Source organism: Syzygium oleosum, unplaced genomic scaffold, assembly GCF_021117445.2.
Source record: "Syzygium oleosum isolate NSW1041296 unplaced genomic scaffold, Sole_v2.1 Sole_v2.27, whole genome shotgun sequence".
In the NCBI taxonomy this organism is placed as follows: domain Eukaryota; kingdom Viridiplantae; phylum Streptophyta; class Magnoliopsida; order Myrtales; family Myrtaceae; genus Syzygium; species Syzygium oleosum.
The window spans coordinates 1638567-1666084 of NW_026607511.1; the positions used below are offsets into that span (position 1 = coordinate 1638567).

Below are 27518 nucleotides of genomic sequence, written 5' to 3' on the forward strand. Positions count from 1 at the left end.
GTTTTTTAGTAAGTACTATAGACTTGGATGTAATCTAAATGTAGAAAATATTTAAGCATGTGAGTGAGCGATTGTAATTCTAATTTTCCAACTATAGTGGATTATTTGCTATTGTCTCCCTATGGATCTTTGGTGTCCTTTATTGTTCCTTATTTATTTCTCTGGTGATTTCGTGTTAATTTAATTGCAAAATCATATTTAGCTTCCACATTAATATTATAACAATTGGAGCATAAGATTTTCTAGATTTTGATTTGGGACATTTGCTCCTTTGATTATTATCTAGAAATTCTGCTGCTGCAATAATGTTTGGAGTGAAAGTAGAAATTGAGAAGTTTAACGGAAGGAATAACTTTGGGTTATGGAGCGTTAATATGGAGACACTATTAACAACTTTAGGTTTGGTCGAAGCATTGGAGGGCAAGGCTAAGTTGTCCGAATAATGAAAGGTGCCAAAAGGACACGCTAATGAGGAAGGCAAGAAGTATAATCTTGTTGAACCTATAGGATAAGGTGTTAATAGAGGTGGTCGAGAAGAAGGATGCCGCAGCGTTGTGGGCAAAACTTCAGGCACTCTATGCAATGAAGGGTTTGAATAATCGCTTATATATGTTGAAGATGATGTTTTGGTTTCGATACACTGAAGATACATTTATCAGATCCCACCTAGAGGAGTTCAATAAACTCATGACGGATCTAAGAAACATTGGTAAAATCCTTGATGACGAAGAACATAGCATGTGTTGTTAGCTTTTTTACCAAAATCATGGGAGCACTTTACTGGTTCATGGTTACAAAAGAAAATCCGCATGATTTATGGTGGGCTATCTTGGGGTAGCCCCTTCACTATTCAACAGTGAGTAAATGCTGTTGGAGAAATATCTCTAGATAAATTTTGATGATATCCAAACTATCCTTAGTATAATATTTATATTGTCTAAGTACAGATATATTCAAAAGACTAAGTGATACTCATAATGTTATTCATTGAAGAAAAGATCACAAGACTGTCTTTGAAGGATCATATAAATAGTACCATCAATCTCAAAGGTTATCTAAATGACGATGTCATATTCAAGCTGAAAAGATCTAGTAATTGGTAATGTTTAGGTAACGGTTCATTTAATATGACTGTTATGTCACTATTGTAGCCGTTGGGCTTGGACAGGCATAGCAGAAGACCCAGTAAAAAGGAGAACTGATGGTCTAACAGGTAGTCAGAATCGCAGTTACAGTACAGCAGCAGAAGCTATTTCAGGAAAGTCTGTAGAAGTTCAGGAATAGACAGTATGGGCGATCAGTTTCGAGGACAGCATCACCAACTACTTTAAACGGCTACCTTACCTCTCCAGGACATCAGCAATGACTAGTTTGAGGATGCCTATAAAAGAGAAGGTTTTTGAAGCCAACAATAGAGAGAGAGTGTGTAGCATCCTCAATTTCAGTCCCTGGGAAATGGCTATGGTTTAAGTTTGGTAGTTTTTCAATTGGAACTAATTTTTTACTATTGTTCTGGAAAAAACAATTTCGGATCCTTTGTACCCCTTTGTTTTGTTATTTTTATGGAGACTTTTGTGATCCGAATTTCCAAACACTTCCTTCTTGAAAGTTTCTTCAAACATCTTGAAATTTTACATACTTTAATTTCAGAATTTTTGGACTTGATATGAGCAGTACAACAGCCTCATTTCCGGACCGTGTAAAACTGCCTAGAATGGGTATTTCGGTGATGTTCATACTTTATTTATTTTTTACAAGATTTTATGGGCCGAATTTGGAAAATTTTCCTTCACAAAAGTTGTTGAGAACTTCCTTTTCTATATCATATATAAATTTATGAATTTTTCGAGTTGATTTGGATTCTGGACAGAGCTTACTTTAAGAAACAAGAATTCTGTTCCAGCGAGCTATTTTTAGTCTGTCTTTGAGCTACTAAAAATGATGTTTATAGAAAGATTCCGATTTTGTGTTCTTCATGAGAAATGTTTGTTTAGGCCTTTTTTATGACATATTCAAATTTAAGAATTTTCGGAGTCCATTTACTATGTTTTCAAGTCCGATTTCATGAACAGTACAAAACTGTCCGATTTTGTCAGATTTCAAAGATTCATCATTTTCTATATCAGAACGTTGAAATCTCGACTTGATGTCTTTTGGTGATATTTGAGGACATTTCCGCGCCGAACCTCGAGTTGAACGAGATTATTATACGTGTTTTGTCGCGGAAAACCCTCGGAAATCATGGAATTGATTATGATGCGGGTTTGCGACTTAAGTGTCGATTAGTTGTTATTGTGCAACCCGATGGTGCTGAGTTATTGTGAGCCGAACTGACATTTTTAGAAGGCCAAAATAGGCTCCGCGTTTGTTTTATTGGGAAGAAACTAGAAGATAAGCTTTGACTAGTCAAATCTTCTCCTCCAAGCCACATTAATAGTCAAGACTTTAGGGGCAGGGCATTTCATCATGCTCTTTTGGTCTATGTTCATTAATGACCATTATTACTCTTGACTTTGAGGCCCCTTAATAATGAAGAGCTTTAATGGCCTTGAGTAGAGAGCAAGGAAGGACTTCTGTAAAAAAAATAGAGAGAAAGAGAGAGAGAGAGCCTCACGTGAAGCCTTCCTCTCTCACGCCACTCTCTCTTCACACACTCGGCCAACCTTCTCTCTTGCTTCCTTGCTTCTTGTTCATATCGAGAAAGAGAAAAAGAGAGAGAGAGCTCACCGACTAGCCCGTGTCTCTCCTTGTTGTTCGGTCAATAGGAAGCCACATCCAAGGCCCGTGTGTTCGTGTTCAAGCTCGAGAACCCCCGAAGCTCCCGTGTTCCTTTCTTGTTCTAGTTTTATTTCATAGAGTAAGTAAACTTCCTAATATCGGGAAAGGAAGTTGTGATACGTTGTGACACAGTTTGCTTGGACCGTTTCTCGGTTGTTTGGTTGGTTGTAGTTGGTTCATTTCCCTTGATTTGACCATGTTTTGTGTTTGACGTTTGTTTTGGAGATAGAATCGAGACTTGAATGGCAAGGTGCACATGTTATAGCCATGCTTGAAGTTCTCTTGTATGAACTTTGCTATTGATCTGCCATCGATGCGAGTGCGGTAAGGGCCGACTTTTGCTAACGGCGATTTCCTCTTCCTAGCTTGATATTAGCAGGTTTACTTGCTGAGTCTCCCCGACTCATCCCCCGTTGTTTCCCTTTTTCAGGTCCGTAGGATGGCATCTCCCCCAGTCTGCGTTGGCAATCCCATGGAGCACAGAGCCGAAGTGCTTACCGTGATAGATGTCAGAGAAGACCGCGCCTACCGCCGAATCACGACGCTTGTGATGTTCGATGAGGGCTTAACGGACTTAGTGCCTCATCCGTACGTGGCATGGTATCGCTATGCGAACGAAGGATGGGTTGGGTCCCTATGTGGGTTCAACGGTTCGTTGGTGGTGCGGGTGGGCCGGCTCCAGGATAAAGCCACGAGTGGAATGTGAGATGGCCAGGCAGACGAGACCGGGGTGGAGGTGAAGAAGCGAGAAGCCGTAGTGGGTATAGGATAACCCAAGTCAAGTTTTTCTATTCATAGTTGGCTAGGAAAATATGTGATGTTTGCCATGGCCCGAAGGGCTTGTTAAAATATGTTGCATGCACTGTAAACATAAGGTTTGCTCATGATGCTGCATGTCTAAATTTTCGCCGTTGTTCTGAATGTGATTGTCCCGAAATTATGCTTCTGCTTGTGTGTAAAGAAAGATAACAATGAATGGGATGTCACGCTAATGACCCCGAGGTAGGGGCTTTCCAGAGTGTGTGCTTACAAAATTCCCAAAGTCTTTTACTTGCTGTGTACTAACCTAAAAACTCCTGCTTGTCGATAGCACTTGCTGCATTGTAATTGTGTTGAAATTTCAATACCAATTGATAGCAGCATCGACCTCCCGGTAGTATGATCTGCAAACTGATAGGAGTGGTGCTTGCTGAGTGTAACTTGATCAGTAAATTACTAGTGCAATCTAGCCCAACTTGTGGCTATTAGTGGTGAGTGTCACGCCCCGAACCCCTACGAGCTCGCGACATCCCCTGCTCCGATCGAAATGATGCGACGTCCCAATAACGTCGCCGACCCAATCCAAACATCAGAGCCACATGCAGAAGCGGATATAAAAACCCCGGACAAAAAGATAACGACCACGGGGTAGAACACCACAACAATCAAACAACAACATCTTCATACAGCACCAAACATACAAACATCATATTACAGACATAAATACCGGCGAACATACTCCACCACCGTTTTAACAAAAGATCAAGGTTTGGTTAACTTAACTTCCCTATGGGTCAACCCGATTTACACAACCCCTAAAATATCCTAGGGAAAGCCTACTGGTCGCCCTTCCGCTCTGCTTCTGATTCTTCGGGTTTGAGCCTCCGGACACTCACCTGCAATTCCACCAGGCACGAAAGGCGGTTCCTCGAACTTCCAAAAAGAGGAGGCAAACTTCCCGGGTCTAAGGCTGGGGGTCTGAAAGTGGCGGTTATACAACCGTGAGACGAATCTCAATAAGTGTACAACCTGTGACATTCTGAATTTCGACCCACTTTCGGGATTTATGAAATGATATTATCATCAATGCACTTTCTGTTATATCTCACTCGGAATTGGCCATTCTTGAGAATACTAACCGTTAGGGAATGGCTAGTTAGGATTTTGATACGCACGACCCAAGAACTCGAACCTGGATCGATACTTCGACCATAAGAATTGACGAGGGGATATTTAGGACCATTTTAGGCAGATCCAAGAATGATTAAGGAACAATTTAACAATGTTATACAATTGAGTCACGGGTGATGCCGTTTAATCACTGTATGCATTCCAAACGTTCCAAAATCAATTTCTAACGATCGTGTCGTTCGGAACTAGTGATTGACCCTCGTAATTACATGACAACCGAAGTCACCATGGCTCGAGTAAACTTAAACGTGGATTGATATCAAATCAACCACGGGTCGACACGCGTAAACCCTAAAAGCCGCCCGTTAGTTTGAGATACACGAAAGTCGCGTTTGAGCGATTTTGACCACGAATTGGAATCCGAACTTGGGTATCGAACTTTCAAGGATATCAAAATTATTATATTGGACGACGCCGCATTAAGCTCGCTTTATTATCGGTTTGCTCAGAAATTCGCGAAAACGGGAAATTAGGCTCGGAAATTAGAAAAGACGATTTTACCCCTGTGTGTTCTAGAATTTATTTGTTGAGTGGAAGGACTTATTGGTATCTTTACCCTAGTGGCCGAAAATCTTCATGGTCAACTTTGCCCTTGCCTTTTTGGTTAATTACAAAAATGCCCTTCTAGAAGCCTTTTGTCAAGATGCATTTCTAGCCCTTAGATCAATACTTGGGCATCAAGGACTCATCCTAGCCCTCCATTTTGGTGAGATATGTTCAGCTCACACACTCTCTCCTCACGTTTCCCTTGCTCTCTCTCTCTCTTCATTTTTTTCTCTCTCTCTTCCTCTCTCTTGGCCGAGACACTCCCCACCACCGTCCACCACCTACCAGCCCCTCACGCCACCACCTTGGACCACCGTGGACCACCGTGAGCCGCCCGCAAGCCGCCGTTCACACCCGGAGCAGCCGCCGTTCGCCGGATCGCCGTTTGGGCCGCCGCCGTTCGCCGGAGCTCTTGGCTTGGCCGGGACTGGTGCTACTGGGTTTGGCTTGATTCTTAGCTTATATTAGTGGTAAGTAACTCCCTAAACCTTGATTAGGTTAGTAGGTTACCAATGGATAGTGTTTAGGGGTTGTTAGGGTAATTTAGGGGTTATTTTAGGGGTTAATTTAGGGGTTATGGCATAAGCTGAATTGAGAAATTGTTGGTGGATGGATTTGATAATTATGTGGCTGTTTTGAATGTTAAGATAGGTAGATTATGTTATTTGAGCTTGATCATATGTTTAATGTTGCTAATTGTGCTTAATTTGGCTAATTATGGTTGTTTAGTGATTGTTTTAATTAAATTCGTGGGTTAGTCTTGTGGCTGCAATAATCATGTGGTAGTGGCTGAATTGGATGACTTGGACTTTGATCATATGGCCCCCATTGGTTCTAGAATGGTTAAGGTTAATTTTAGGGCTTAATTATCATGATTATGTGCTAATTTTGATCCTACGGTTTAGATTAAATTAAGATGTGATAAAAGTTAATCATATGGCTTATTAGAGATTTGAGATTGATCGGGTGACTTTGATTGGCAATCGCATGGCTAATTAGTCGATTATGTGTCGATTAAAGGTTTAATGACGATCGTGTGGTGGATTAGTTGTTTAAAATTGATCGCATGGTTAATTGGTTTGATCGTATGGTTAATTTATTTAATCATGGCTGATTAGTTGACTATGTCTTGATCGTGTAGTTTGGTGATGATTTCGTGGCATAGAACGAAGATCGTGTGGTTAATTATGGCTATTGTTGGCTTGGCATGGCGTATCGTGATCATATATCGATGTTTGATGCGAAAACGAGTGCGATTCATGGCATATTTATTCGTAGTACATTGCACGTCATAAACACTTGCATTGGCTAATTAAGGAAGATTAAAATTGGCAATGCGTGGTTATTTACGTGTGTGACCATGATGAGTTCCGTCTAAGACGAGTTCTAGACGATGCCCGGCGGAAGTTCGGATGCTGTCTGGTACCCGACTTGTCGGGGGGGGGGTTCGATCCCAGACATTGCCGATCGTGGTGGAGGCCGGATCGATGCTCCTAAATGGGATGCCGTCCGGTACCCGACTTGTCGGGGGGGGGGTTCGATCTCGGACGTTGCCACGCCCAAAGTAGTGGGGTGATGCCTGGCTATGCCGGAAGACCGGCGGGAGTTCGGTGTGACCTATGGTGGGTCGTTAATAATCTGGACAACTTCGAGTGTTATGTGCATATGGTATGCTTTGAGCTTTATTATAGGATAAAATCGTGAGGCACGGTATGGGACGGGCCAAGTGATTTCATCTTATAATCGAGACTCGTGTGAATGATTGATTATGTCCGGATTATTATTATTGATGTTATGCATATTGATAGTTGCCATGGTTGTGATACAAATTGAGACTTGCATAGTATGTGGTACCATTGTCCGTTGGATAGAACTTGACCTTTTGATTAGAATGGCATGATTAGGGTGCCGGAGGTACGTATTGCCCTAGTCGAGGCTTAGGGGTTTACTTATTGAGATTTTATCTCATTCCCGTTGTTAAACATTTTCAGACCTCGACCTTGATTATGACCGAGCCTCCGCTCGTTTCGGGGTACCAACGGAGATGGAGCATTGGGTGACCGAGTACCCAAGAGGTGAGGGTAGGGAGTATCGGAAGTATGAGAGCACGGTTTGGGTCGACGATGGGGAGCAGTACTTGACAGCTCATAAGTACATAGCTTGGTTTCTGAGAGACGGAGCTCAGAATATTGGTCCTCTCGAGGGGTTTGATGTTCCCCATGACGATGGTTTAGGATTATGGGATCTTATGGAGATTGATCCCCCGACGGAACCGTAGTTAATCCGGAGCCGTAACCGATGGTGACAGAGCCTCCAGGCGTGGGTCGAGTGGCCGTAACCCGAATGGGAGTCCTTGCCGTCCGGCTCTTATAGTGAGGCATCCGACCCGGCTTCGCCAGAGCACCGCCAGGATGTTGTGGAGGTTTTTGATAGGGTTAGAGATCCCTATCTTTTTGGGAGCTCCTCTTTGAATAGAGTAGTGGATGCATCGACCACCCTATCCCTTTTGAGTATGCGTGGTCTGGGTTTGTGGCCTTTAGGAAGGCTTGTATATTTTATCGTTGTATGTGATGTTAAGTTTATAAAATAGTTCGTTGGTTTGTTTAAATTCTCTCTCTGTTATCCCGTTTGAATGTTTGTTGAATGGAGTGTTCTTTTGGCTTCCGCGTATTTTCTCTTATTTCAATGGTAACGGGTCGGCGACGAATCCTGGGAGTCGCATTCTTAACGACCGCGGCGGGATGTTACGTGTTCGTAGGGTACGGGGCGTGACACAACCCCAAACCCCACGTAGGCACTCACGTACCGCCAGACGAAAACACACATAACACACAATGATCAGCCAAACTAACAATCACATGCGACCCTACCTGGAATTCCTCACGCACGTCCCTGCACGTTAGTCAACCACACAGCCAGTATGCCACAGAAATACATCACCGCCGTGCGCGTGCCCCGATTATAGAGCAAAACCCACTTGGGCACGTCCCATACCATGCCTAGCAGTTTTTATCCCATAATCGAGCATCACACCACGTGATACAAACACACTCGCACACCAACTCACACCACACGCCACTTTCTTAATTTCACTCGTCCCGCCAATTCTTGCTAATTCTCAGCCTTTCCACCACTACCGCGCCCGCGTAAAACACATCAGGCCAACGGTCTTCTGACCTCGTCAGGCATCGTCACCCCGTCGGGCCGGGCATCGTCACCTCGTCAGGGACGGCATCGTCCCGCGTAAACGTACACGCCTCAGGACGGAATCCTACACACACTTTCCTTCTACCGCGCCCGCGTAAAACGCATCAGGCCAACGATCTTCTGACCACGTCAGGCATCGACACCTCGTCAGGCGGGGCATCGTCACCTCGTCAGGGACGGCATCGTCACCTCGTCAGGGACGGCATCGTCCCGCGTAATCGTACACGCCTCAGGACAGACCTTTTTCCAATCAATCCTACACATTCGAACCTTCGTTCCACACTCTCTACATGTACCACGCCACCACACAAACACACTGCCAAACATACACACTTCACACACATTTCACATTTACACAACCTCGTCACGCGAACACCACACAAACACCCAAGCTTGGCACGCGAACTCAATGCGCAATCACGCCACCACACCTCACAGCCACACAATCACACATACGAGCTCATTCAAGCATCAAAATACCCGTCAAAATGCCATGATAACACCAAATAATTCTCGAGAGAGAGAAAAACCAAGAATATATAAAATCGGGTCAAAACTGGGCAGTTTACACAGTGACTGAAATCCCAATAAAATAAATAGTAAAAAAACTCTAAAAATTCTAAATTTTGGATATATCATAAAAAACATCTTGATCAACATTTCTCATGAAGAACACAAAATCCGGTTCAATCTACAACCATGCCTTTTTGTCCCTCGAAATCAGACCAAAATCAGTTCGCTCCAACAGACCATTCTGTCCTCAAAATATATTTATTTAAACATCCAAATCACCTTGAAAAGCTTTGAAATTTTTATATGTTATAGCCACAAATGTCCCCAACAACTTTTGTGAAGGAAGTATTTTGAAACTAGGCCTGAAAAAATTTATAAAAATTCGAACAGACCCGAAGGTCGGGTGAACAGTAAATCGGTCAGTTTTATTTCGGTCCAAAGATGGGCTTTCGAATGGCCTCAAATGATTTCCAAAAATTACCAAATTAAAATATGTTATACTTCAAGATGTTGGGAACAACTTTCATGAAGAACACTTCTTCAAATTCGAGCCATATAAGTCACAGTAAAAATAACAAAAACCAGCGACGCAGCAGCAACCTAACTGGAAATCAGCCAACACACACCACCGAGCAAACCAGCTACTAAATTCACCCTAAACCGAGCCCTAAACAAGCCTAACAATACCCGAGGTCCTAGGCGACATTTGGGAAGGTCACTTACCTAAGAAAGGCGAGACGAACGGGCTGGATTGGAGGCTGAAACGGGCGGAACAGCAGCAGCAGCAGCAACACCGGCGGTGATGGGAGGAAATGAAGATGAAGAGAGAGAGAGAGAGAGAGAGAGAGAGAGAGAGAGAGAAAAGCTGATCGTGGGGGTTCTGGCCAGAATGGGGAGGAAGAGAGAGAGAGGAGGGTCAGCTGGTCAAAAATAGTGGCCTAGGGGCGCCACGTGTCGCGATCCTACGCGATTTGACCAAAATACCCCTAATCTAACGGTTCTAAAGAGATAGGATCAAATAATTGAGGGGTAATATCGTCTTTGGCCCCTAATAATGCAGCTGATAATTATCCATAATTATCCCAAATTATTTCCCAAAATTCGGAACTGAAACGGGCCCAGGGGCAAAACCGTCATTTTTCCGGTCCCGGGGCGAAATTCCAATTTTTGCACATACGTGTTCCATATGTGCGTGGCCAACATAATGTGGTGTCGGAATTGCGAAATCCATCGCGAAAGCCCTCGAAAATTGACTGCAAAGTTCCGGGAATAAAATAATATTATTTTTCACTTCCGAGCCAAAATTCCAATTTTTGGCCGTAACTACTCCAAATGCGCGTGGCCACCCCAAAATGACGCTAGCCTCGAAAAATAACCTCAAACGACCTCAAAATCCAACATTGGTGTCCCTAGGGGCAAAACCGTAATTTTTCCGGCCCCAGACCGAAATCCATTTTTTTGCAGAAATGGGTGGCCCCAAGGTTGGCCAAGCCAAAAACGTCATCGGCCGCTCAAAATTGTCACTTTCAAAATTCTTGATTCCCGGGCCCGAATTCCAAGAAATGACTAGAATTTAACAATCACGACTTTAGCTTATCTCTGGCTAACGGGTGGCTCATTGGGATTACGCGCTCTCGACCCGTGACCGACACCAAGTCAAATCACGTTTAAGTTTACTCTACCCGGGACGACCTCGATTGTCATATAATTGCGAGGGTCTGTCACTAGTGCCCTTCGGACACGATCAATCAAATAGACCGGTCTCGGTTGGCTCAAAACATTCCCTTGTCAATCCATATGGTCGAAGATCGAACCTAGGTCGAGTTCTTTGGTCGTGCGAACTCAATCCCGTAATAGCCCTACCCCTAAGGTTAGCATCCCGTGAATGCGCATTTCCGGGTGAGATTTCACTACAAGTGCATTGGCCAAAATATTCATTTCATAGATCCCGGGAAAATGATCGAAAATTCAGACTGTTACAGTGAGAGTGGACGTAGACTTGGAATCAAAGCCAAACTACTATATATCCTTATGTGCAGTTGTTTATTCTTCTGTTTATTATCTCTAGCATATGAGTGACACATTGCCTCTGTTACAGCTGGTGTATTATGTGATACCTCTTTGTTACACGCTGTTTTCCGCAAAAGTTTTAAAATCTTCCAAAGCAACCTATTCACCCCCCTTTAGGTTGCATTGTTAGTCCCAACAAATGCTAGAGGAGCTCTTGTTGGTTTTTTAATGAACGTGAAGGTTTAACAATTGTCGAAAGGAGCTACTCGAAAACTCCATGGTCTTGGCTCAATAAATGTGTTTTTTTTTGTGTTGATATTTTGGCCTTGGGATAATTATTGTGTGGACTGTTTGTCTTCATCATTAAATGTATTGTTAGTGTTCTTCTATTATATAAGGATGTGAGGGTGAGTGTTGTATATCTATCAAAGCCAATAGAAAGCATTCTAAGAACCATTTCTCCCTCCAATTTTGTGCCCTTATTCCAAATTCCGAAGTTTTATTATTATTCTTTTGGTTCCAAAATTTGGTATCAAAGCCAGAAATGGCATCCATATTTTCTTTCAATTGCAACTTCCAAAGTTGAACCTGAAGAATTTCAATAATTGGTCTGTCCAGATGAAGGTTCTCTTCAAATTACAAGCTTTGTGGAATTTTTTGGGAAATGGCTACACCAAAGTGGCCGATGCTAAAGCATTCGATGCTTAAAAAAGGAGGAGAAACATTTGTTGGTGGAGTCCCAGAAGGAAGATGAGAAAGCATTGTATGTGATCTTTCAAGCCATGGAGGAAACGACATTTGAAAAGATATTAAGTGCGGAGACATGAAAGTACCATGGGATATTTTGCAAAAATCCTACAAAGGTGATGATAGTGGATGCTTTGTGAATTGATGCCTAAACAAACATGCCCTTCCAAAATATGTGTGACAATAAGTCGGCTATTGCATAGCCAAGAATCATGTTTTTCATGGTAGGAGCAAACATAGTAATGTCAAGTATCACTATAACCGTGAGTGAGTCAAAGATGGTGAGTTTGAGCTTGATTTTTGCAGATTATCAATTTGCAGATATTTTGACAAAACTATTGAATGCGGATTTGTTTGAAAGATTAAAGATGATGCTTGGTGTTGTTGAATTCCAAAATCAATTTTAAGGGAGGTTGTTAAAATAATCTAAAATTGATTGTTGAAGATTTCAGAATGTGGGTTGCTGCGTTCTAGATTTGGTTGTTAATATTCTTCAAATGACGTCTTGATTTATGCTGGGTGTTAGAAAAAGAACCAAGACGAAAGGAAATCAATATGATTTCCGGTGGGCTATCTTTGGTTTGCCTCTCCACCATTCAACAATTAGCAGCTTTCGTGAGGAAAAGAGGAGCTTTTGATGGGTTTTGTCAAAAAGCGTGAAGTTTGAACAACTGTTAAAAGGAGCTGCCAGAAGACTTCATAGCTATTGGCTCATGTAATTTGTGTTTCTTGTGTTGACATTTAGTCCTTAGAATAATAAGTGTGTGGACTATTTGTCTTCGTCAGGCTCCGTTCGTTTGGCGGAAAATATTCTCCTTTTGGAAAATATTTTCCCGGAAGTCATTTTCCTGGAAAATGTTTTCCCGGAACATAATTTTCCGGTGTTCGGAGACCAATATGAAAAAGTTTCGGAAACTATTTTTCGTCGGCGACCGGCGGCGGGCGGCGACCGGCGGCGGCGGCCGGCGACCTTAGTGAAGAAAAAGAAGAAGCTCCAGAAAAATGATTTCCTCTTTTGAAGAAGCGGAAGTCATTTTCCGTAGACTTAGGCTATTTTGTGAGGGGGGGAAGGAAAATAATTTCCCACGGAAAACGTTTTCCGCCCCCCGAACACCGGAAAACCCGAAAAATATTTTCCGGGAGAATATTTTCCGCCAAACGAACGGAATGTGCTGCACGTGTTTTGCTTTTATATAAGGACATGATGGTGAGTGCTATATATCTACCGAAGCCAACAGAAAGCATTTTAAGAACCATGTCCCCCTCCAATTTTGTGACCCTATTCCAAATTCCATAGTTTTATTATTATTCTTTTGGTTCCAACGTAGGAAGCATTCAACTTAGCATTGCATTTGGATGTTATTTTGAGAAAAAAAATGGAGAGAATGAGACACCAAAGGTGCGTCTGAAGTGAAAAAAATGGAAAAAAAAAGGAATACATAGGGACATTACGGTTGGAAGACACTGAAGGCGTGGAAAGATAAGAAAAATGGGACCAACGAGGAAAGAAAAGGAGGAGGAAAAAAAAATGAACAACACATTTGACTCAATAAAAATATGAGATTAATGCTAAAAGGTGGGCCATGTATGGGACAATAAGGTTAAAACACTATGATAGAGAGTGTCTAAACCAAATGAAAAGTGAAAAAAGTGCAGCCTATAAAATCATTACCTAGCCATTTATTAGCCATTGATAAAATGATGACAACCTAATTGATAATTAGAAAGGATAAAATATTCAGTATGCTTTACATTGAGAATATTTTAAGAACCATTTCTCCCTTCAAATTTTGTACCCTTATTCCAAATTCCAAAATTTTATTATTTTTCTATTGGTTCCAACACAGGAAGCATTCAACATAGCATTGCATTTGAATTGTTTTTTAGAAAAAATGGGAGATAACGAGACACCAAAGGCGTGTATGAAGGAAAAAATGGAAAAAAAAGGAATAGAGAGGGACACTACGGTCGCAACGAAAGAAAAGTAGAGAAAAAAAGAGGAACAACACATTTGACCAAATAAAAAGAGGAGATTAATGCCAAAAGGTGAGTCACGTAAAGGATAATATGGTCAAAACACTATGATAGGGAGTGTCTAAGCCACATGTGGAGTGGAAAAAGCGTGACCCTTCCTTTCTTTATTCACTTAACCTTTGTTTTGGCTGCTCCCTCTCTCTCCAATGGCCCTTTTTTTTTACCATGTTTACCTTGGCAATCATATACTTTTATTCCTCACATCAAAAGCATGTATTCATGTGTGTAGGACATATTTGGTCGGGGCTGAATAAGAAAACAAAGTAAATAGTTTTACGGATTATAGACAATGGGATATAGTTCTCTTACCTTACCAAAAAAAAAAAAAAAAAAAAAAAAGACAATGGGATATAGTTTATTTGGTTTTTATATAGGGGTGTTCGTATGACGTTGGCGGAGGAGCACTTGGGCCACGGATCTTAGTTATACTCCTCCCACACGTCTACATGAAAGAGCCAAGCGTTTCCATTGGTAGGTAATCTCCACCGAACTAGTTGAAAAAATAGTTTGGGCTTCTTCTGGAAACATGCTTACGTGGGCTCCTTTTTTTACTGCAAACTCTTAACTTGTCCTTGGGAGACTTGAACAACCCGACATTAGTACATTCAACTACCCACCATTAGACTGGATGCTACTATATATATATCTACAAAGATGAATCAGTTTTCCCACATTGGTACTGCAAGTGATAAGCTTAGTTGAGCAACGTTTAGCGATAGCAAAAAGAGAGTCAATTTCGTCTCAAATGGATACTGTTTGCCCAGTCACTCCACACCATCAAGAAGCTACTTTGTCAAAGCTTAAAATAGCAAGTGTTAAGACTCTGGTTGAATCTTCCAACCTCACTTCCATCCCTTCCCACTATGCCTACACCACCTCCACTTCCGGTGATCAAGCCATTCACGATGACTCCATCCCGGTCATCGACTTCTCTCTTCTCTCCTCGAGCAATCCCGACCAACGGTCTAAAGCCGTCTCAGATCTTGCAAAGGCTTGTGAGGATTGGGGCTTCTTCATGGTACATAATGTTCCTAGCTAGTTCATTACCTGCTTCATAGTACCTTTCTTTTATTTTATTATCTCGCAAACATGCAAAACAAACTATTGGTATTTTTCATCAGATTTTGCTTATCCAACTGCCATAATTCTTGAAGGGAAAATTATCCAAAAAAGTCTTAAATCTATTACAGTTTTGCCAATTGAGTCAAACCTTTCAATTTACCAATTAAATCCTAAACCTTTTGATAATTTGTCAATTGAGTCCATCTAGCCTGAATTCACTAACGCGGGTGCCGGCCATCCTACGTGGTATGGCCAGCATTGACAAGGACAATTTTAAAAAATATTTTAATATTTTTTTCGAATTTTTATTTTTTCTTTCCTACTTTCTTTTTTCCCGTTTTTCTCTTTTCCTTCTTTAATTTTTCAATGTGGTCGGGGAAGGCTCAGTGGCCCTCACCATCCTCAAACGAGAGTCGCGTGGCCCTCACCCTGCCTCTCCCACATCTGGGCGAGGCTAGCCTCGCCATGGCCTCGCCGACCGTCGGTGAGGCTGCCTTTGCCCATGGTCAAGCACCACCCACCAACAAGAACGGAGACCATGCGTCTTCCCTCCTTGCTTCGTGTTCAACCCTTTTTCTTTTGCTTCTGCCATAGTCAGGATGGCCTTTGCATCGTGAAGGCGGCCACGACCCTTGCCTATGAAGCCATTGCGGCCGCGGCGAAGGCGACCTCCCCCACATTTGGGCGAGGCCAAATGAGGGCCGTGCGACCCTTGCCCACGGCCAGCAAGGGCCGCTAGGCCCTCCCTTGCCACAGCAAAAAAAAAAAAGGAAAAAGAAAAGAAAGATAAATAAAAATTTGAAAAATATGAAAATATTGTTAAAATTGTCCACCTCAATGCTGATTATCTTACGTGCCACAGCTAACATCCATGTCATCGGATTCCTGCCAAAATTGGTTGGATAGACTCGATTGGTAAAATTGAAAAATTTAGGACTGAATTGGCAAAATTGCAATAGTTCTTGAAAGATTAGCAACAATTTGAATCGAATTGGCTGATTCAACATATGGTTGTTCATTCATGCCGGAGCTAAAGAGAATTAATGAGAAATTATTCTCATGGCTTAACTTGCGTGAGATTGGGCGCTGCTCGTAAATTTATGCTCATGACTGCAACAGTTTCTTGTTTACCACGTATTGATCATATAGCCCTTGGTTGTACATGTGAGTAGCTGATCAACCACGGAGTGCCCGAGAGTCGAATGAAGGCGACGGTTGAGGCCCTGATGGGATTCTTCGATCTGACAGAGGAGGAGAAGAGTGAGTTCGAAGGGAAGCACGTGTTGGACCCCATAAGGTACGGGACGAGCTTCAAAGCTTCGGTCGACAAAGTGCTCCTCTGGAGGGATTTTTTGAAGATGATGGTGCATCCAAAGTTTCACTGCCCCACCAAACCAAAAGGCTTGAGGTACCCCATTCTCTCCCTCTCTTTCTTTGAAAAAAAGGTCTAATATGTATTGAAATAATGGAAAAAAAAAACCACAAAAAACCTTAAACCGTGTCCACCGTGACATGTTTACCCCGAACTTTTTATTGTGACATAAAAAGTCCCAAACCATGCCCACTGCGACACATGTATCCTAAACTTTTTCTTATGACGTAAAAGTAGGCAGATTTTTAACTTTGTATTTTTCAGCCAAAACAATGTCGTTTTTATTTCACTTAAGCATGAGGGCGTCATGTCAACGCCATTTGCTTTCCGATATATAAGTAGGCAGATTTTTAATAGTGGTTATTGACAGAGCCTTGACGGCGGGTAAATGTGTCGCACAGATATACGTATGAGGGTTTTGGTATCATGGAAAAAACTTTAGGGTACATGCGTCATAGTGGGCATAATTTGGGATTTTTTGTGGCTTTTACCCTTGAATTTATTTCTACGCTTTGCGTGCATGTTCTCAGTTTGCATATACGTATGGATATTTCTGTTTTCTTAATTCCATTTGTATATAAAAGTTTCAGTTTACCACACCACAAATATCAACAATCTGATGTTTTACTAATTGTGGTAATGACAACTATATGTCCTAACTGTAGCTTCAATGCTACAGACCAGAAGCAACAGAATCTTCCCCTTGTGGACATTTTTTTCGCAATCGAGTATAGGATGAACCTACAGAATCTTAAGGGAGTGAAAAATTGAAGAGTAAGTATGTGGGTAGAGCAAAATAAGTTGTCACTCTTCTCAACTTGTTATGCTAAAATAATGTTCAGAGTTATCAATGCATCCAGATCTAGTGCACAGTATAAAATTATCAGGTACATCAGAAAAAAAAATTGATGAGGAACTTGAACAAATTCTTCATCGGAAAAAAAATTGAGGAGAAACTTGAACAAATTCTTCTTCCCTGGTAACACGAGAATCCGAATCTCCGTCCTGACTAATTCCCATCTCCGTCCATGTATAAGACTCTGTCCACTTGGGAGGCAGATCCGAGCTCTAAAGTTACCTATATGCGAGACGATGTGATTTGGATACCAGATTTTCCGTATCTACTTGACCACTCAATTAATCATGGGGGATCTGAACATGAACAACTTCAATCCGTCTGAGACACGAGCTCCAGCATCTTTGGTTCCGGTTTGTTAGTTTTGTAAAGTTGATCTATATTTACCTAGAAATCTGGCAGTCTTGAAATATCGGAATAGAAAGTACACGATTCTTATGTTAGGGAAGCATTATTTTGGATCATCTTGACGTTAGACAAACAATTTTGTACGCCTAGAAAAAATAATCAAAGTGTGGATTCAATTTGATAGAGCAAAACAATTGGTAATAACCCAGATAAAAGATTTGAGTGATAGAAACTTGTGAAATCCCTAAAGATGAAAAGAACTCCACCACGGCATTTCCTCTGATGAATGAAAGCAATGTCTCTTGCAGTAAAGTTTTGGCAGAGTACTCTGGAGCGCTTCGAAAATTAGTGAGGGAACTGCTCAAGGGTATATCGGAGGGCCTAGGACTCGAACCGGGCTATATCGACGAGGCAATGAATATGGATTCAAGCCTACAGATATTAGCAGCAAATCTGTATCCGGCATGCCCACAGCCAGAACTCGCTATGGGCCTACCCTCACACTCAGACTATGGCCTGTTGACCATCCTCATGCAGAATGGAGTTGGCGGCCTTGAAGTTTATCATGACGGGAAGTGGGTCCAAGCCGATCTCATTCCAAATGCCTTTGTGGTCAACACCGCTGATCAGCTCGAGGTAAATATACAGAAATCCATGTTTCATCTTTCTAATCTCCCTTATGTGACTCGCAAGAGAGGTTCAATAAATTGCAAATTTTGGTGTGAATACTGTGTGCCTTGGTTTATAGATGCTGATAAAATGTAGGTATTATGCAAGGGACATTGTCATTATACATAGAACTATAGTACATACAGTTGTCTTAAAAATTTTCTAAAAACCTGCTCTATTGTCTTTGTTTCTTTAACCGGATATTAATCAGTTAAAGTTGATACGAATCTTTGTGATTTACTCTAGTTTCTCCTGTTGAACAGATCAAGCTTATTTTAACTAATTTTTTTTTCTCGACACTTTACAATTGTGCAAGATTATAAGCAATGGGAAATACAAGAGCGTTCTACATCGAGCTATCGTGAACAACAAGGCTGCAAGGCTATCGATCCCTTTTTCTGCTGGACCGTCGCCTGACACTGTCGTCGTGCCAGCGAAGCAGCTGGTGGATGGTGAGCACAACCAAGCCACATACATCTCGATGAATTACAAGGACTACCTGGAATTTAAACAGAGCAAAGTAATTGATGGGAAATCGTAACTGAATCAGGTAAAGATATGATTTTGTGCAGCCTACTGTTATGCTGCATTATGTTAAAAAGGGATGTGTGATTGTGTTTTGCTTCAAGACTGTTTGGACTCTTTGGAGAGCAACCTTATGGAACGTTTAATATTATGTGGTGAAAGGTGCAAGAAACATACAGCACTGATGTATGTAAGCTGAACCTTTCTGTGATGTATCTTCTTGACATAATAAATGGAAGTGAGAACTAAATAATGTCTGATTAAACACTGTTGAGTTTGTAGTGCTATACCAAATCTCGATGGTTGGTCAGTATGAACAAGCAAATTTGCGTATCCAGATTTTCACCAGAAATGGCCACTTCATTTGGCTGAAAATATTGGGTACTCGCCGCAACTCGATGAACTTTTTTCGAAGATAATCTCCTCAAGGAAAATTCTGATCTGTTTAGGCTGAGACAATACGTTGACCTCTAGAATCATAACCACAGAGGCATTTTGGGCCTATGTTTAGGATGATGCTAAAACCCCGGTTTCTTTTAGTTTTCACAGTTTCGACTAGACATTGCACCGATGAAACCTGATTTTGTCCAATCTTGATGGGATGCTGAGTGGGTATTTTCCCACTATGTTGCGCGATCAAACAGAATGATTAGTTCTCAAAGCAAATCAAGCATAATTCAGATGTTTTACAAGAGTACTCATCGTGTTCAGACAACTTTCTTAGTCTCTGTGTTTGGTTCCCTTCCCTCTCATTACGTCAAAAACATCTGGGTGAACAGAAGTCCAATAGCTTCAGATTCATGCCAATATGGGCGAGGATAGCTCTTTCTCATTCTCGTGATGATAGTGAAGTGTTCAGGCCAATCCTGTGCTTGCAATATGTTGTGCCCAATGAGTACAGTGGAAAGTAGATGGGAGTCATTCTCATTCCAACCTGTTGGAAACTTGGATTCCAAATACCATACACGAGAAAATGCGGAAAACATCTCTAGGAATACTTGAATCATTGATCGAAAGGTATATTATGCAACGGAACGTAGCTTGATTTCCACAGATTAAATGCACGTTTGCAACTTCGAGAGAGTTCCAGTTTCTGGTCTTCAAGCATATAAGAGAATGATTGAGAGTGAGAGTTAGAGGAGCTTTTTTCCTTTATGTTTTTCTTTGTGTTCGTGTATGTCACTCTTTTCTTAGTTCTTATTTCTTGAAGAATAAAAGAACGCCACTTCCCTTTTGGAAATTGCATCCCACTAAAATACAAATAACTACCTTTTGCTGTTACATTTGTTGAATATGGGCTTATTTGCCCAACAAGGGTGGCCCATAAACTATCATCTTCCACTCACCCATGATGGGACAAATGTAACTCTCTCTTCTTTGCACAATTCATATCAACAAATAATCTGTGCGACCAGCATAATTTGAGAGCTCGTTGCCATACATCTGTTAGGAATATATAGCAACTCAAATTGGACATTATCAGTCAGAGTAGGTGTAATATGCTGTATTCTAGTGTCGCAACCTTCCCGGAGGTGAACCACTAGGGGAAGGCTAATGGACCTACTAAACGAGAATGAAGGTTTCTCTCACAAGGCAATCGCTCAACTTTAGTGCGGATTCTCCCAAGCCCATCCGACCGCAACTTGGTACTCGATTTAATCATGACATTTATCTTACCTTTCGGAGCCGCCACTAATCGGTTGTGGGTCGATTAGACACCCAAGTAAAATATGGGAGTACATTTTACTTCTGTGAACCAGAGATTCAAGGGATTCGGAGACTTGGTTACGCTAGATTAATCTAACACCCTTTCGGTACCTTTTTTCTTAATTTCAAAAAATGTTTTTGCGGATCAATGAATCACGTCCAGAAAATATTAAGGGTTTGACCTTAGTGTCTAAAGGTCCAAATGCCTTAATATATTTTGGTTAATGCAAAGTAAATATATAACTAGATAACATAAGGTTTTATTGACTAATGACATTCAGTTAAAATCATGTATTAAGTATCCACAAATTTAAACTAACATTATCCTCACCTTAGTTATAGTTATCCACAAGAAGTTGATCTAAAGTGAGGGGGATCGCAACAGCAATAATAGTGATGTAACAGCGAGTAATGAATAGCAAGTGTCAGCGATGAAGAACAGCACATCAGCGACAATCGAATGGCAGCGAGAAGCGACAACAGCGAACGGCAATGAGCAGCAGCAGCAAGGACGCAGCAACAGAAAATAGCCACAAACAATGACGAACAACAGCAATGCAGCAGATGGCAATGAGTAGCGACGATGATCAGCGACAGCAGCGAACGGTGGCAAGTAGCAACAGCAGTGAACAGCGACAGACAGCAGTGAAACAGTGAGCAGCAACGACAAATAGCAGCAAGCAGTAATGGCGAGCAGTAGTGAGCAGCGAAAGGCAACGAGCAGCGGCAGCAAGGACGCCGCAGTAGCAAACAGCAACAAACAATGACAAACAGCAGCGACGCAGCAATGAACAGCAGTGACGAACTGCTGCTATGAACAGTAGCGCAATAGCGACGATGAGTAGCAGCAATAATAATGGCGAACAGCAGCAGCGAGGATGCAATAGCAGTTTGACATCCTCAAATTTCGACTCTATTCGGGATATAATGAAGTGATTATTTATCGATGCACTGTTAGTAAATCTCGCTCTGAATTGATCACTCATGAGACTAACCATTAGAGAAAGGCTATTAAGGAATTAAGTATGCACGACCTGAGAACTCGATCACGGATTAACAATTCGACCATAAGGATTGACGAGGGACAATTTTGAGCCATCATAAACCGATCAAGGAACGGTTATAGAATGTTTTGCCAATAGTATACAATCGGAGCGCGGGTGATTCCGTTTGACCATTGTATGGATTGCGAACAACCTTAAACCAATTCCTAACGATCGTGTACTTCGGAACTAGCAATTGAACCCTCGCAATTACATGACAACCAAGATCATCCATGGTTCGAGAAAACTTAAACGTGGATTGATATTAAATCAACCACGGGTCGAATACGCGTAACTCCTAAAAGCCGTCTGTTAGTTTGAGATATACTAAAGTCGTAATTGATCAATTTTGACCATGAATTAGAGTCCGAAATTGGGTGTCAATCTTTTGAGGATTTTAAGACTAAACTATTGGACGTCGCCTCGCTAATCCTCCGATTTATCGATTTGCTCAGAATTCTCGGAAAAGGATTAATAGGCCGAGAATTTGGAGCCCACGAGGAAGTGGGCCTGACAAAGGCACATTGTGATGTAGCTAGCAAGAATCACCTAGAGGGGTGTCGCGACCTCCCTAAACCGGCCCCGCCGCCTAAGGGGTTAGGCTAATGGATTATTAAGTTAAACCTAGCTCGAGCTCTCCCAAGCTCATATCAATTCGCGACTTAAGTTAAAGTTATTAACATGGAAATCAATTTCACCTAGGAGTCGCCACTAATCAGTTTTTGGTGGGTCGATTAGACACCCAAGCAAAGCAGGGGAGAAATGCTTTACTTCTACGAACCAGAGATTCAATGAGTACGGGGACTTGATTACACTAATTGACCAACTAGTGCCCTTTCGGTACCTAATCTTGCTCAATTCACCACCTAACGTGTTCACACTAACTGGGAGTTTAAAAAATTCATTCCTAACCAAGCTAAGGGAAGCAACAATCACTACATGAACCTAACATGCATAATCAACCATATGCGAGTTTAAATTAAACATGCAATTCAAAGCGTGCGAATCAAGCGAGGAGCAATCAAACATACGCTAATCACACAAAAAGGGAGAGAAAAGCAATTCTGAAACCCAATTTCCAATTTTTGGATTTTCGAAATTTTTCTATTTTTTTTTTTTAATTTTTCGTTTTTTATTTAAAAATAATAATAATTCCCTAAATCGGCCTATGCTCGGTTTACGTGAACATGAAACAACTCAGAATATGAATATTACGAGAACCGGGCTCAAATCAACCGTTTCAAGATCGAAACTTGGTTTGGGCATTTCGTCGAGCATTTGGTGTGCATTAAAATGCCCCAAATGGCTTCCTCGAGCCATATTCGTGGCCTTCAATCTTACTCCGTGTGTAATATCAAGTGGAACCAAAGTATCAAGGTTATATTATCACATGCAAAGAACAAGATTAGCTAGAAATCACAACCTAAAACGCACGAGAACCAAGTTGGAATCGGCCTCCAATATGTGGGTTCGGGCTGCTTTTGCAAATTTGGGTTTAAACCCAGGTCAAGCAAACCTGTTGCATGCCCAGGTTTAAGCCCCGACACTCATCACGTGCAAGATCTATGGGAAACATCACTTCATCTGAGAGAATATACGTAACATCTACTTTTAAATGAAACAAACATCATGGAGAATGATCAAGCGAACATGTCGAAACAACCCCCCCAAGAAGCATACATGCATGGTTCATAATGACTAGCCATGAATCAATGTGGGTTAGCTTGGCTTTTGACTCAAGTTGCAAGCGATCTCATGGTTCACACGGGGCTTCAAAGACCAAACCAAGTGGATCTCAGCCTAATTTGTACACCCATATAACATTCATCAAGCTCACGAAGGTAGAAAACGCATGCAAAGAGGAGTAGCAAGTCAAACATTTAGGGCTCATGAAGGAGCTCTAACACTTAGGAAAAATTCCAGCCTCAGAAATCAGTTCTCTGGGCTGGTTTTCTCTTGATTTTTTCATAACTAAAACATATTCAAAATTGAACAAAAATACATGTAGGATACTCACCTTGCTTCCTAGTTTCTCTTTGAAGTATCCCTTGGCCGAGGGAACCAAAAACCTGTCTTCCAAGGGCGCGGGGAACTAGGCTTCTTCAAACTGGAAAATGAGATCTGCAAAGAAGGAACTGACAACGAAGGTTTTTGTCGGTCTCCAAAACCAGAATCAACGACCTCCTTTTCTGACTAATTTAACACTAACCCAAACTAGATGTATTCTAGTTTAATTTTCAAGTCACAGGTATCCTCATATATTCCTCATGTCTCTCAAAAACTCCCACTTTCCCTCACCAGTAACCATCTGACTTCAACACTTACAAGATTTCTGGGTTTCTCTCTTGACCCGAGAATGGGCTGCTTTTCGAGGGGATTTTGGGTGGCTTCCTGACATCCATTTGGGGCGTGCGACCTATGGTTGGAAAGATATTTGAATTTAGTTCCACTCTCTAGTTGAAGGTTTTGGCTAATTTTGGCTCGAAGTTCACGAAAATCTCACTTTCCTCTCCAAAAGTCAGTCTGGAACTTTTCTGGGTTTATGTTTTTTTTTGAGTTGCGTCTGAGGGTGAGTTTTTGGAACGACCGTGAACTCCCTTCCTCTTGTCTCATCCCTTTATTTTTATCCCCCAAAATAACGTGCTTCAGAGATCCTATCCATCAAATCCAACCCGATTTTTAGCCCGTGATTGCCCACTTACCAATCCTGCAAACTGAGTCTCTTCACCAACTTTCTGACTCCAAAATCATCATAATTTGCAGCTGTTGAGTGAGCAGGTTTGACTGAGATTATCACGTGTCTTCAGCAGCTTATCCCTGGAAAATTTTTGTCCATTTGTACTCCTAATGATGGTCTCACACCTCGGCCAGAGTTCACGCTGATCGGTTGGCTGAGTAGGATATGGTGGGGCCACAAATTTGGCTACTCAGCAGCCTCGAATTGAGACCAAATCGTGGACCGGTTTTTGGAAGCTAATTTAAGTGCTTTAATCCATTCATTTGGTCGGAATTTTTGATCAGTTTGAAAGTTGAAGTATATTAGTTTAAGATGATAATCAGAATTTGCGATTTTCCATGCCCAAGTTTGCAGGAAAGTCCCTCAAAATTAGCCACTTTCTTGTCCGAGAATGCCCGATTTGAGCCAATTTAGTCCTTTTGGCTTGATCTGATCAATTTTACCTTGCCCGTTTTCAATTTCAAGCTTGATTAGGGGTAAAAATGATGATTTAAGGGCTTGGGGGCAAATTTTACAAATTTTGCGATTTGGTCCCCCAACTTTTGGAAATTGTATTTTGGCCCCAACTTGCTGGTTCATTTGCAATTTGATCCCTCAGGTCTCGGTTAGCTACACTCGAATCCTTGGCCCTTGCTCTTCCGTTTTTTTTTTATAGAATAATTCCAAAATATTTTTGTGGAAAAACAAGCTCCAATTTTTTTGAAAATGATTTTGGGAAAAATTTAGGTGTCAACAACTGCCCTCTTTGAAGGGAGCTTGCGGAGGTTCCTTTCAAAGACAAGAGACACCTAAAAATTTTTTGCGGAGGGCATGGGATGGCGCAATGGCTAAAGCATGAGGAATGATTGATTTTTTTTTATCTATTTTTTTTATTATTATTTGGATGTTTTGTTGATTTTTGATTTTTTTTTGCTGATTTTTTTTTTGTTGATTGATTTTTTTGTTGATTTTTTTTTTTAGGGACAAAATTAAAATGACTTTTAGGGACTAAAACCCTGTAAACGTCGGAAAATCCACCTAGGGATTAAAACCCTGTGAGCAGCTAAGATCCCGTCTAGGGACTAAAACCCTATGAACGGCAATAGGAACAACACCTTGAAGGAATGCCTAGGGACTAAAACCCTATGAACGTCAAAGATTTTGCCTAGGGACTAAAACCCTATGAACAACAAAGGACGCCATACCGTGTAAGAACGGACTTTTGGCTACATGAAGAGGTAGTGCCGTGTAAGAACGGACTTTGATCGAAAACAAAGCCATACCGTGTAAGAACGGATTTGTGGCTACATGAAGAGGTTGTGCCGTGTAAGAACGGACTTCGATCGAAAACAAAGCCATACCGTGTAAGAACGGATTTTTGGCTAAATAAAGTCTCACCATATAAAGAAATAAACTCCAGGCTACGAAAGCTCGCCAGGTTGATGGGGTGCTTCGGGCTGCGAAAGCTCACCGGGCAGGGAAAAAGATAGACTCTGGGCTGCGAAAGCTCGCCAGGTCGATGGGGTGCTCCGGGCTACGAAAGCTTGCTAGGCAAGGAAAAAGACTCTGGGTTGCGAAAGCTCGCCAGGTCGATGGGGTGCTCTGGGCTGCGAAAGCTCGCCGAGCAAGGAAAAAAAGGCTCTGGGCTGCAAAAGCTCACCAGGTCGGTGGAGGTGCTCCGGGCTGCGAAATCTCACCGGGCAAGGAAAAAGACTCCGGGCTGCGAAAGCTCGCCAAGTTGAGGAAAAAGATTCCGGGCTACGAAAGCTCGCCAGGTTGATGGGGTGCTTCGGGCTGCGAAAGCTCACCATTCAAAAATTCTGGACTGTAAATATATCAAGCAAAAAGTTTCCGAAATGGCCATTGCACATCTAACGGAATATGTTATAACAGGTGCCCTGATAGGGAAAGCATACCAGGCAAGATCGATGTTATTCGAATGTCATGAATGACACTATCAAAAGAATGCATTCACGGAGAAAGTGTTGATTGCATGAGTGAATCAAACTAAATTCAATTGTTTGGAAAACAGTCAATATCATTCAATATCACAAGATTGTCATTAGGCTTGAGGAATGTCATTAACCATCAAATTCCCTTAGGAGAAAATCTTTTGTCAAAATGATCTTAACTCGTGAAAAGGGCTTGTTAAACATGCCAAACAAGAGCTCCATAGTCGGAAAGGGCTTCTCACAACTCTCAAGAAGGCTGTTTGATCCCATCCATTAATGTGGGAAATGGTCTGATCACTCAGTATACCTCACATGACCACTGTCAAAGGTTTTGAGAATCATTCGCAATAAGTACACGTTGACCAATCTAAGAGGTCTTTTAAAGGACCGTAATATAGGTTTGGTCACGGCTTCAACAATGGATGAGTATTATCAGCTAAGGAATGCAGTTATTGTGGATCAGCATCTCCGCCAGGTTTACAAGTCAAGAGACCTTAAGATGAGATAAGATAACCTTGCCCTCCACTTCTTCAAGCGGTAGCTTCTTTGGAAATCCAAACTTCTGCTCGAACCATCCCAATCGGAAGAGACTTTGGAAAGGGTTGTAAGATTGGTTCGGTGAAAGGCTCAAAAGGCTCGAGTTTTTCAGGAAAGATTTAAGAACTGATGATTATCGTGGCATCATTACCATATCATCTCGTCTTAACTCGCCTCGAGAGTCGATCGGCAAATCATTTCGACATAAGAACTTTGCTATTTTTCTAATGGCTTTCGCCTTTGCAATGGTTTTTCTTTCATGCAAGCATTTTTCTTTCGACATCTTTTTTTTTTTTTTTACGAAAGAATTCCTCTCGAGATGCTTTTTTTTTTTACAATGGGCATTGGCCTTGCTTTTACCAGGCACACTGCTTTTTCATGCCCTCTAGTTTTCACTTGACTTTTTCTCTTTTGATTATTTTGAGCCCCTAAGACTTTCGAGATTCTTCCACACGTTGTCACACAAGCACCAGTTGCTTTGGTAAATCATGTGCATTGCCCCAGTGTAGGGAGATAATCACTACTCGGGCTTTAGAAATGAATATTCAGGCTCAACTTGGCTAAGCAAAGGGCATAAGTGTTTGGGTAGAGAATGAAACGCTCTTCTTCACTTTGGGATGCTTTGAGCTTCCATTAGGACTCACCTGAAGTTATCACAAAAGATCAATGCAAGTAAGAGCAAAGAAGTCTTTCCCATCTTCTTCGCCAAATGGTGTCAACCAGAACCTCCAAATTTGCCCCATTGTGGGGTGGTTCTTGACAGGGACATTTTGTGAATTCTTTACATTTAAAGGCTCAAATGGGCTTAACTATGATCACCTGTAGTGTGTAGGATATATGAAAGAAATGCCTCTTTTCACTTTGATCCATGTACAATTTGCGAATGAATCTCTCGTCCTAAAACACGGTTTTTGCACCCAACTTACAAAGTGTTTATAGGACGTGT

At 41.7% G+C, this 27518-nt stretch overlaps 1 protein-coding gene across 1 annotated transcript; it reads left to right on the forward strand.

Moving 5' to 3' along the window:
* Positions 1–14439: 14439 nt before the first annotated feature.
* LOC115684355 (2-oxoglutarate-dependent dioxygenase 19-like) lies at positions 14440–18882 on the forward strand. The gene is made up of 4 exons (XM_056303289.1): positions 14440–14803; positions 16020–16255; positions 17732–18059; positions 18409–18882. Exons 1-4 carry the CDS (start codon positions 14531–14533, stop codon positions 18631–18633), a joined length of 1062 nt encoding a protein of 353 aa, XP_056159264.1. The 5' UTR covers positions 14440–14530; the 3' UTR covers positions 18634–18882.
* The last annotated feature ends 8636 nt before the right edge of the window (positions 18883–27518 follow it).